General features: G+C 38.8%; 1 protein-coding gene across 4 annotated transcripts in view; it reads right to left on the bottom strand.

Annotated features, from left to right (window-relative positions):
- The window catches only part of akt3a (v-akt murine thymoma viral oncogene homolog 3a), a 417,879-nt gene that overhangs the window by 169,971 nt on the left and 235,802 nt on the right, over positions 1 to 12,106 (bottom strand). For all 4 annotated transcript variants that reach the window (XM_060831296.1, XM_060831297.1, XM_060831298.1 and 1 more), the window contains one exon: positions 5,874 to 5,985. In XM_060831296.1, the coding sequence (XP_060687279.1) occupies positions 5,874 to 5,985 (112 nt within the window). The remainder of the gene's footprint in view (positions 1 to 5,873; positions 5,986 to 12,106) is intronic.

The raw sequence follows: 12,106 nt of genomic DNA, 5'->3' as shown, positions 1-12,106 counted from the left end.
CGAGGTAATGACACAGAGAAACAGACCATGGGGCATTAATTTAGCATTTATTAAAGCAGAAGAATTCAGTTTTTCAGTATAGGAGAACAGCTACCATAGCAGGAAAGTCTGAGTTCATTAAATCTCCAAGCTGTTAGAATTTTTATAGACGGTTCCAAGTTGTCAGAAATAAAGGGAGGTTAGGGCAGAAGAACTGGGAAAAAAAAGTCATAAAACTACCTCAGCAGTCTTTGAGGGAAAACTGCACAGTTAATTAAGCAATAAAGTAACAGAAAACATTAAAAAGTAATATTCTTTGGGATTTCACTATCTGTCATGGATATCGTCAGGAAGGAAGTTGCATTTTGCCATTTATGTTAAGATCGTTCTAAACTTTTATGTACCATAGAATCATAAAATTAATAATACAGGAGGCCATTCAATTCATTGTCTCTATACTGGCTTCTAGCTAGTCCCATTCACTAGCCTTATCTCCACAGACATCTAAATTAGTAATTTTCAAATATATATCCAGCTCGTCTTTGAAAAGTATGTGTATAGCATTTTTTTTTAATGTTTTTCTGTTGAAGAATATTTGCAGCCCCAAATGAATGTGTATCACTGACTAATCATAACAATAGCCAACTGCAAAGATTGAACTCAATCCGTCAAATCAGGTTTCACTCAGATCTGATTTGTTTCGTACTAACTTCAGCTGGAATCGTAACAACATGAACTCTTCAATTAGAAAACTGCCATTTAAGCTTGCCAGATTGGTGTATTTAAAGACATTTGGACAAGGAAGGATAAAATTGTTAAACTGTCAAATGAGGACAGAGTCTTGAAGCCTTGCCAATTCTTGGGAATACCTTAAACTTTATTTGGCTTAGATATAGCAAAGTTTAAAAAAAAACTACAGATCAGATTATTCACAAATTATTTCTTTTTCTCTCCAATCAATGTTATTTTTGCTTTGGTTTTAGGATTAAAGCTGCAATATTTTGAGGGTTAGGTTTTCCAGTTGGAGCTAACTGAAGGTAGGTAGAACTTTAGAAAAGAACTCCATGGGAATGATAATTGACTACCCAAGGTTTGTTAAATATAGCAAAAAAATCATGTTATCACAAGATGGAAAAGGACTCAATTGAAAATGTGTGTTCACTGTCAGAGCTTGTAACAAAGATGTGTGTTTAATTCTACTGCTTTCAGATTTACAGTGGTATTCCATACATGTGAAAAGACAATAACACAAATCAAGCTAAGAAAACAATCTTTAATGTACAGACGACAGCTTTTGTTTTTTAAAAAAAAGTCAAGAAAGATCAGATACTTTTCAGTGATTTTCTACAAACAGCAAAGAGGAAGAGAAAATACCAATGTTGGGGATTATATAAAGACAGCACATTTAGGAAGACAATAATATCACTGTACTTGTAATCCAGAACCTCAGGTTAATGTTCTGGGGACATGAGTTTGAAATGCTGAGATTTGAATTCAATAAAAAGTAAAAACCTAATTCAATTGGGACCATGGCAGCACAATGGCTAACAGGGATCTGGGTTCAATTCCAGCCTTGGGCAACTGTCTTTGTGGAGTTTGCATTTTCTTCCCATGTTTGCATACATTTCCTCCAGGTCCTGCAGTTTCCTGGTAACTTTCCTGGATAGGGTAGGATTCTCTTTGGAAGGTCTGTGTGGACTCAGCTGGCCAAATAGCCTGCTTTCACACTGCAGGGATTCTATTCTATAAATACCATCAATTGTTGTGAAAAAAAAACATCTAGTTCACTAATGCCTTTCAGTGAAGAAACTCTGCTATCCTTACCTGGAGTGCCTTATATATGACTCCAAATTCACACCAACATGGCTGACCATAAACTGCCTCTGGGCAATTAGGGATGGGAAATAAATTCTGGTCTAGCCAGGGATGCTCACAACCCGTGAATTAATAAAATAAAATAGTAAGGTGTCACAAGTATATACAATCTTCTGATCAAGTATATCAACTCTAACTTAAAACTGTAAAGAAATAAAGTGAATATTTGCAGAGACATTAAGTGACAAAAAAATCTCAGCACTCAGCAAAAAGGAGATCAAATAAAGGGATCAAAAGATTGCCCTAGATAAGCTTTAAATAAGAACAACAGCACCAGCATCAACTGATACCGCAGCTGAGGTTATGACCTGATATTGTTCAACTGAATGTTGAGTCTGGAAGAAGGTAAAGTAGCTGAATTGGCTAAATGGCTGGCTTGCAAGGCAAGGACTTATTAGGGATAGTCAACATGGTTTTGTGCGTGGGAAATCATGTCTCACCAAACTTCATTGAGTTTTTTGAAGAAGTAACAAAGAGGATTGATGTGATCTATATGGACTTGAGTAAGGCATTGGACAAGGTTCCCCATGGGAGACTGGTTAGCAAGGTTAGATCTCATGGAATACAGGGAGAACCAGCCATTTGGATACAGAACTGGCTCAAAGGTAGAAGACAGAGGGTGGTGGTGGAGAGTTGTTTTTCAGACTGGAGGCCTGTGATCAGTGGATTGCCACAAGGATCGGTGCTGGGTCCTCTACGTTTTGTCATTTACATAAATTATTTGGATGTGAGCATAAGAGGAAACAGTCTTTGCGAAGGCGGAAAAGGGTGGGGAGGGAAATATATCCCTGGTGGTGGGGTCCGTTTGGAGGTGGCGGAAATGTCGTCGGATGATGTGGTTTATGCGAAGGTTGGTAGGGTGGAAGGTGAGCACCAGGGGGGTTCTGTCCTTGTTACAGCTGGAGGGGTGGGGTCTGAGGACAGAGGTGCAGGATGTGGACGCGATGCGTTGGAGGGCATCTTTAACCACGTGGGAAGGGAAATTGCGGTCTCTAAAGGAGGAGGCCATCTGGTGTGTTCTGAGGTGGAACTGGTCCTCCTGGGAGCAGATATAGCGGAGGCAGAGGAATTGGGAATACAGGATGGCATTTTTGCAGGAGGTAGGGTGGGAAGAGGTGTAATCCAGGTAGCTGTGGGAGTCGGTGTGTTTGTAAAAAATGGGATATCTGGTCGGCATGGACAGGTTGGACCGAAGGGTCTGTTTCCATGCTGTACATCTCTATGAATCTATGACTTGTAAATGTTGCAGATCCTGTACTTACATAGGAGAAGTCATGGGAAAAGAAGATGATGTGCTGGATAATGGATCCTGGTGTAGGCTGCAAAAATGGCTAAGATCAACCACTGAACTTAAAGGCACCAAGGTGGTTGATGGGGACAAGAGAAAACCTGTCAAAGATCTGGAAGAGAAGGCAAAGGGTGGACGTATAGAGTTTATGTAGCAAGAGATATAGTTGTAGCCTCCGTAAACCATGGGAAAATGGAAAGCTCAGCTGAGGAAAACCATAGACATAATCAGAGGGAAAGCTATCCTACATTCTGAAATAATATTTCATTATCATGAAAGAGAAAGCATATACCTGCTCATTATTATACTGCAATTTCTGTGATCCTACTTTGACTGCTGCATTCCTTACACTTCAAAACAAGTATTTCAACAGTTGTAAAACAGATCTATAGAAATGCAAGTCTATTGTTGTCTTTCACATGGATGGGAGAAAAGATGACTGCACTGGAAGGGATGACTAGGTTGAAAATAAATTGCCAAGTGTTACTTCCTTGAACCACCAAAATCCATTCAGTGCAGTAAAAGTCACAGTACCATTTGCAGAGGGAGTTCCAGAATTTTGACCTATCAAAACTGAAGAAATTACTATATATTTTCAAGTCAGGATTGTGAGAGTCTTTGAGGGAACTTGCAGGTGTTTCTAAGTGTCTTCTGCTGTTGTCCTAGATTGTATTGGTTGTGTTTGCTGACGCACAGTACTGCTAATGAGCATTGATGGTGGAAGGAATGAAGGTGGATGCAGTGCCAATCAAGTGAGCTGCTTTGCCTTAGTTCATTCAACACCTGCTGCAGACTAAGCGGCTGTGTCCTTTTAGGAGCTGACCGGCTTGATCAGTGCTGGTGCTATGAGCCACTCTTGGTAATGCACATTAAAGACACCCAACCAAAGTACACTTGTGCCTTTGCCACTCTCAGCACTTCCTTCAAGTGATATTCAATGTAAAGAAGTACTGACTTATCAGCTGGGGTTGGGGGTGGGTTGGGGGGGGGATGGATATGTGATAACCAGGAGGTCAATTTGCTCATGTTTGGCCTGATGCCATCAGACTTCATGGAGTCCAAAGTTAATGTTCAGGATCCCAAAGCAACTCCCTCTCAAATGTATACCACTGTGCCATCAATTCCACTGGCTGTGACCTGCCAGTGAGACTGAGACTGAGACTGAGACTGAGACTGAACATACCAGGGATAGTTATGGCGTTGTCAAGGATATTGTGTGTCAGGTATGATTCTGAGTATAGCAACCAATCTATGAGACAGCTCTCCCAAGTTTGGCACAAACCTTCAGATGTTAGTAAGGAGAACTTCCATAGGGCAATAGGGCTGGGTTTGTTGTTGAGAGTAGGATGCTGGAAAAGCAGGCTCCTCGTATGCTGCCTGATCTGCTGTGCTTTTCCATTACCCCACTCTCGAATCTGAGCTCCAACATCTGCAGTCCACACTTTCTCCTGACCTTGTTGTTGTTGCTGCATCCAGTGCCAAGACTAATATCAGCTGGAATGTTTAGTTTCATTTCATCTGTTTTAAAAAACGTAGATGTTGTAAATTCGAGGAACACATTTTCACAGACAGGGCTTTTTTTTTGTTACTGTAGTTAGTCTTTATATCTCCTTTTCCAAGATTGTAACATTATCCATTATTACAAGTTTAGATATTTTCATCTTCCTCCTGGATCAATAAAGTACGTCTTGCAAGACATGCATAGTGACCTGAAACCTCTAGTGACAAGCCTGAAGAGAGTCGTAACCTAATGTGGCCCATAATCATTTGAACTGTTAGGAATTAGAGAACTCCATGCAAGTGAATGAGTTGTGATGGTCAACAAGAGGTAATGGTGCATTTAAATCAAAAGATAAAAGATCAAGTATTACATATGAATAAAAGCTTCAAGCATAGACTCAATGGGGGCTGGATTTGTCAATTGATATGGCAGTTTTAAATGTGAGCTAAATACAATTTAGAGAAATAATACTTTGCATCTTACATAGTGAAGAGATTATGGCAAACATTTTGCATGTTTAGAGTTTGTCACTCCATTTGTTGAAACACAACATGAAGGCTCCTCAAATGATAAAAAGTGGAGAAAACGTCAAGGTATGGAGTGAAAGCAGGAATATGGCAAATGAGCTACAGGATCAAAGATTATTGTATTGAATGACAGGGCAGGTTTGAAGGGCCAAATTAATAATTTCTACTCCTAATTTGTGTTTCTCTACCAATATTTAATTTGTAATTGCAAATGCCTCAACCCGTACATTGTTCTGAAACCCTTTATTTTCTAGTTAAGCATACAGGGTAACCCATTCCAGAGAGAGATTAGATAAACATTTTCTTACAGACAGTCACGAGTATTTGGAACTCACTTCTTTAAAAGGCTGTTGAAACAGAGATTTCGAATAGCTTTAAGGCAGACACTGATAGATTCTGTATGAGCAGGAGTGTGAAAGGTTGGCAGGAATGTAGAGTGAAAAGATCAGCGATGATCTTATTAAATAGTAAAGTATGGCTAGACAGGCTGAGTGGCCTGACAGGCCTGCTCCAAAATCCTATTCCCATATTTCAGCTGACTGCATTTACGTGCAAATTAAGATTTATCTTTAATTGGGCAAAGTGCATTTGGAACACTAACACTAGTAATTATAGTTAAATTTTATTTTACAATCATTGTCAAATATTACACTTCTGAACAATTTTAAAGGTAACTACAACAGATTTTAAGTATCACTCACACCTTTCTTCAGGTGAATCCACATGGAACGTCCTCTCTATGACAGTGGTCCATTGCAAACATCTAATTATAAATGTGTTCGGTCTCGGTCGTTCTGTTTTCATTAGCTGGCATTCTGCAAAGAAATGGTTTATAAGTTATCTTCAATTCCATTAGCTTCAACTTCACATTAGTTAATAATGCTCTTCAGTTATTCCCTATACAGTACTGATATCATGATAGAAAATCTGAACAGTGATCAGTGACACATATTTTCTCATCTCCAGTATTCAATAAAGACAGTGACTGGTATAGATGACAAAATTCAAAATAATGCCAAATTAATAAAACTTCAAAGTTGTGCACGAATGGTTTAATTTGTTAGAAATCTACACAAAGGCTACAAAAATAGTGTTTAATGTCATACTAAATTTGCATGGTGTTCCAAAATATATCTATTGCAAACAATTGAAGTTGAGATTTTTGTTAATTAGGATAGCACACCTTCTGCACTAGGCATTATTCAAATTTATAGTTTAGAACATCAAATTAACACAAATTTCTAAGTACAAGTAATCGAGAGTAATTTTAGCCATCATTCCATACTTATAAATATCGTCCACAAAATTGAACCCTCAGGGTAAAATTAAAGCAATATTTAGAATTTCTTCAAGCAAGCACAAATGGAAAAGAAATTAGTTTTACTCTGGACATTAACTGGAATGATGTCCACGACACACTAGATCATAAAAATGGCCAAGACCTTCCGAATTCTATCTGAATAGATCTAGCCAATAGTCATCCTATTAAGATTGCCAATTTGCCTATCAGCAATTATCTTTTAAAAATTCATTCATGGGACAAGGTCATTGCTGGCTAGGCTTGAATTGTTTGCTCATTACTGATTGCCAGGACAGCAGTTTAGAGACAGACTAGATAAGGATGGCAGGTTTCTTCCATAAAGGACATTGTGATCTGGATGGGCTTTTCCGACAATTGATAATGGATCCACAGTTACCTTATTTCAAAATGGATTTAAACTAAATTCCACCATCTGCCATGGTGGGATTAGAACCTGAGACCCCAGAATATTACCTAGGTCTCTGGATTAACAGTCCAACAACAATAACATTTGTTGCCTGCCTGGTATGTCCTACATTACAGGAAGCTAGCTAGGAATTTACTCAATGCAGAATCAATATTGGAGGTCACGAGTTATTATTTTTACAGTAATAACTACAGTATTCCAGCAAATAAAATACTTAAAAATTCCAAAAGCCACTTGGCTAATTATCAAGTTATGGTAATTATTTAAGGTAATACAGAAGAAGAGGTATTTTGTTGAAGCTTTTTGTCTTGCACTCATTGGAAGGTTTGCAAGAATACCATGCAAGGGAAAACAACATGTATGAGAAGGGACTGCTGGTTTGTTGGAGAAAGTGAGGACTGCAGATGCTGGAGATCAGAGCTGAAAATGTGTTGCTGGAAAAGCACAGCAGGTCAGGCAGCATCCAAGGAGCAGGAGAGTCGACGTTTCGGGCATGAGCCCTTCTTCAGGAATGAGGAAAGTGTGTCCAGCAGGCTAAGATAAAAGGTAGGGAGGAGGGACTTGGGGGAGGGGCGTTGGAAATGTGATAGGTGGAAGGAGGTCAAGGTGAGGGTGATAGGCCAGAGTGGGGGTGGGGCAGAGAGGTCACCGCCTTCCTAACCTGCAATCTTCTTCCTGGCCTCTCCGCCCCCACCCCCACTCTGGCCTATCAACCTCACCTTGACTTCCTTCCACCTATCACATTTCCAACGCCCCTCTCCCAAGACCCTCCTCTCTACCTTTTATCTTAGCCTGCTGGACACACTTTCCTCATTCCTGAAGAAGGGCTCATGCCTGAAACGTTGACTCTCCTGCTCCTTGGATGTTGCCTGACCTGCTGCGCTTTTCCAGCAACACATTTTCAGCACTGCTGCTTTGTTCCCAATTAGACTCTGTCTGGAGAAGTGCTGTCATGGAGAATGCAACAGCTCATAACTGTAATACTTAGATAGAGGCAAGATCTGTTTTAAATACATAAAAAGGAAAAACAGAAGCCAAAGTGAACACAGGCACCTTAGTAAATGAAGCAGGGGAAAATAATAAGGGGGGGAATTAAAGGAATGGGCAGAAGAGTTGAAAGCATACTTTGCAGCGTCTTCACAGTAGAAGACACTAACAGCATTCCAAAATTACTCAATAGTTAAGGGGCAAAATGAGGAGAGCAGATAAATAAGTACAATAACCAATACTAAAGAAAAAGTGCTAATGAAACTAATGTAGCTAAAGACCACAATGACCCAGGGCCTGATGGAATCCAAAGGATATTAGAAGCAGCCAGACAGATTGTGGATGACTGGTAACAATTTTCTAGGAATCCTTAGATTCTGGAAACGTCCCAGACAACTGGCATTTTTCCAATGGTACACTTTTATATAAAAAGGAAAGGAGACAAAAAAAAACCAACTATAGACCAGTTAGCTTGACATGTGTTACTGAAAATGTCTATTGTAAACAATGCAATAGCAAAACATTTTAAAAATCATAATATGATCATGCAGAGTCTGATCAGACCTCGTGATGGGGAAGTTATACCTGACAAATTTATGAGAATTTCTTTTGAATGTAACAAGCAGGATGAATAAAGGGGGAGCAGTGTACGTAAAATAATTGGAATTTTGAAAGTTGTCTGATAATGTCACACACATTAAGCAACTTAAGCCCATGGTGTTGGAAGTAGGCATATTAGTATGGATAGAGGACTGGCTAACTAATAGGAGACAGAGAATTACAATAAGGGGACATTTTCAGGATGAGAACATATAACCAGTATTGTGCCATAGGGATTAGTGCTGGGGATACAATTTACAATATACATTAATGAAGTGGATGCAGAAAGTGAATATACTATAGCCAAGTTTACAGATGACACAAAAATAGATGGGCAAGCAAGCAGTGAGGATGGCAAAAAGAGTCTGCAGAAGAATATGACAGGTTAAGCAAGTAGGCAAAGAATTTGCAGATGAATTATAATGTAGAAAAATGACAGGTCATGTGCTTTGGCAGGAAAAGGAGGAGCTGAATATTATTTAGATGAAGAAAGACTGCAGAAAGCTATTGTACAGAGGGATTTGGGAATCCTCACCTCTAAATCACAAAATCACAGATTAACGTCGAATGGGCAAATGGAATGCTGATCTTTATTTCAAAGGGAATGGAGTATAAAAGTAGTGATGTTTTGGGAAAACTGTTACAAGGTACTAGCCAGACTACCCGTTATCTAAGAAAAGAAGAACTGGCATTGGAGACGGTCCTGAGAAGGCTCACTCGACTGACACAGGGACTATTGTTTGACCAGATTGGGCCTGTAGTTGTTGAATTTAGACGAATGAGAGGTGACTTTGTTGAAACATACAAGTTTGGTATGGGACTTGACAGGGTAGGCAAAGTTTGTTTCCCTTTATGGGACAGTCCAGGACCAGAGGGCATAATGTCAAAAAAGAGATGACACATTGAAGACAGAGATGTGGAGGAACTCTTCACTCAGAGGATATTGAATCTGTGGAATTATTTACCTCGGACTCCTGCCAAGGATGGATTATTAAATATATTCGAAATTGAAATAGGCAGATTTTTAGTCATTACAGAAATCAAAGGTTATGGAAAAACTGCAGAAAGTGGAGTTGAGGATTATCAGTTCAGCCATGATCTCATTGAATGGCAGAGCAGAGTCAACGGGCAGAATGCGTATCATTACATAAAGCAAGTGTGGTTCAGGTGGAGGCAGGTTCAATTACAACATTTAAAAGGCATCTGGATGGGTATATTAATAGAAAGGAATTACAGGGTTATGGGCCAAATATTGGCAAAACGGGACCAGAACAGATTGGGGTGTCTGATCGGCATGGTCAACTTGGACTGAAGGGTTTATTTCCATGCTATATGACTATGACTTAGCAGGTCTGGCATCACTGGACCTAAAGCATTAATTCTGATCTCTCTCCACAAATGCTGCCAGAACTGCTAAGTTTTTTCAGCAATTTTTGTTTTTGATTCTGATTTTCAGCATCTGCAATTCTTCCAGTTTCTCAAAACATCAGATCATAGAATCCCTACAGAGTGGAAACAGGCCCTATAGCCCAACAGGTCCACATTGACCCTCCAAAGAGTAATTCACCCACACTCTTTCCCTACTACTCTACATTTACCCCAGACGAATGCACCTAACCTACACATCCCTGAACCATATGGGCAATTTAGCATGGCCAATTCACCTAGCCTGCACATCTTTGGACTGTGGGAAGAAACCGAAGCACCCGGAGGAAACATACGCAGACATGAAGAAAATGTGCAAACCCCACACAGACAGTCGCCCGCGGCTGGAATCGAACCCCAGTCCCTGGCACTGTGAGGCAACAGTGTTAACCACTGAGCCATTGTACCTTTTCTTCACAGTTCAAATTTAGCTAAACATGAATTAGCATAGCTAACAGGCAAAAAAAGAAATAGGAAATATATTCAAAATAATGTAATTCTCAATGGTGTGGAGGAACTGAATGGACACAGAGTGAAGATTTTAAAAACTACTGTGGAAAATCTCAGAGGGCAAGTGAAATTCCGATTTTCACATAGACCATTTAGAAGATACAGCATAATTACATGCCATTAGGTCCACTATTCTGCCAGCATTAAAACTTTACACAAGTCCTTCCTGCCCACACATCTCATCTCAGTATTTTTTTTTCACACTGCCATTAAGTTTCCTATTAAAAATAAAATTATTTTCCTCAACCACTTCATGTGATACAGGCTTCCACATGCTAAGTACCCTGAAGAAAGAAATGTACCATCATTGTATTTCTGGATGCATTAATAAACATTTTGTCTTTATTTTCTTCAGATCCACACAATCAATCCATTCATAATTTTAAAGTTCAATATGCTCAATATTTTCTAGCAGCTTTTAGCTTTCACATCTGATATCATCCTTACAAATTTTTCTGCAATTTCTCCAGTGCTTTTATCTTTTTACAGGATGCAGATGTGAACTGCACACAATACTAAAAGAGCAACCTGACCAAGGTATTATACAACTTTAAGTACTTTTGAATTACATACCCTAGAAACACAGAATACAAATGTAAGATGTGACATTGAACTTTATTGGTTAATCAATAATTGAATACCACATAAATTTGCATTCAATTATAGAAGAATGGGAAATGAGAACCACGGGAAATGTACAATTTTTGTAACCATTTCGAGGACATATACAGGTTGAAACAGTGTATGTAGCAATGGCTATTCAAATTAAATTTATGTAAAGTAATACACCTTGACAAAAAGAATACAGATTTAGTTGAAACGTTCAAAAAATGAATATTACTGATAACAGACTGGGAGAATCAAAAAACCTTGTACTAAATATATTAGTGCAAAGAATTATTGAAGGGTAGATATTCAAAACATTTAAGAAAAAAGAGAAAATATTGCAGGTACACAATCCTTTATCTGAAATCCTTGAGGCCAGTTGTTTTTTGGAATTTTTGGGATTTCGGAATAAGTGACATTTTTACAGTGAAATTTAAAAAATCACCCAACAGCAAACACGTGCAAATAGTACGAGCGCTGAGACATAACTGATGTCTACTGAGTGACGTGGTTCGAATGGGTGTGGAGTTGGGTCACCTGTTGGCGTGCCAAAATGATGCTCCACACTCTATGAAAACAAATTCTGATTTCGGAGATTCTTGGATTTCGGAATTTCGGATGTAGGATTGTGTACCTGTACATTGAATCTAGAAAGATCCGATCATCAGTAAGTGAATGCATAATTAGATCACAAAAATATTCAGGTCTGATAAACTGTTTCATTCCCCTAATGTACCTTAATCAGCCAAGACAGAAACAGTTTGCCCACAATAGTGACAATGACTAATCTGAAGCAACCTAATCCAATCTGTTGATCCTAATGAGTTGGTTAGACCATGACAAAATTCAAAGGCAGTAACACGACTGGAGAAAACATTTCAAATTATATTTAGATTTCCAGTTATCTCATCTTTGAATACAGTGCACCATTAAGAAAAACAAAACAGGAATACCATGGTTTGTATTTTACATAGCTGCATTTGACACTTTTTTTTTTAAATGCCTTCCTGTAACCCTTCATACAGTGAAAGTTAGTTTGGAAAGTCCAATAGACTTAAAGAATTTTAATCACAAATACTTA

The sequence above is a fragment of the Hemiscyllium ocellatum genome, chromosome 10, assembly GCF_020745735.1.
Source record: "Hemiscyllium ocellatum isolate sHemOce1 chromosome 10, sHemOce1.pat.X.cur, whole genome shotgun sequence".
Classification (NCBI taxonomy): domain Eukaryota; kingdom Metazoa; phylum Chordata; class Chondrichthyes; order Orectolobiformes; family Hemiscylliidae; genus Hemiscyllium; species Hemiscyllium ocellatum.
The sequence above is the reverse complement of the archived record's forward strand: the minus strand, read 5'-3'. Positions and strand labels throughout refer to the sequence as shown.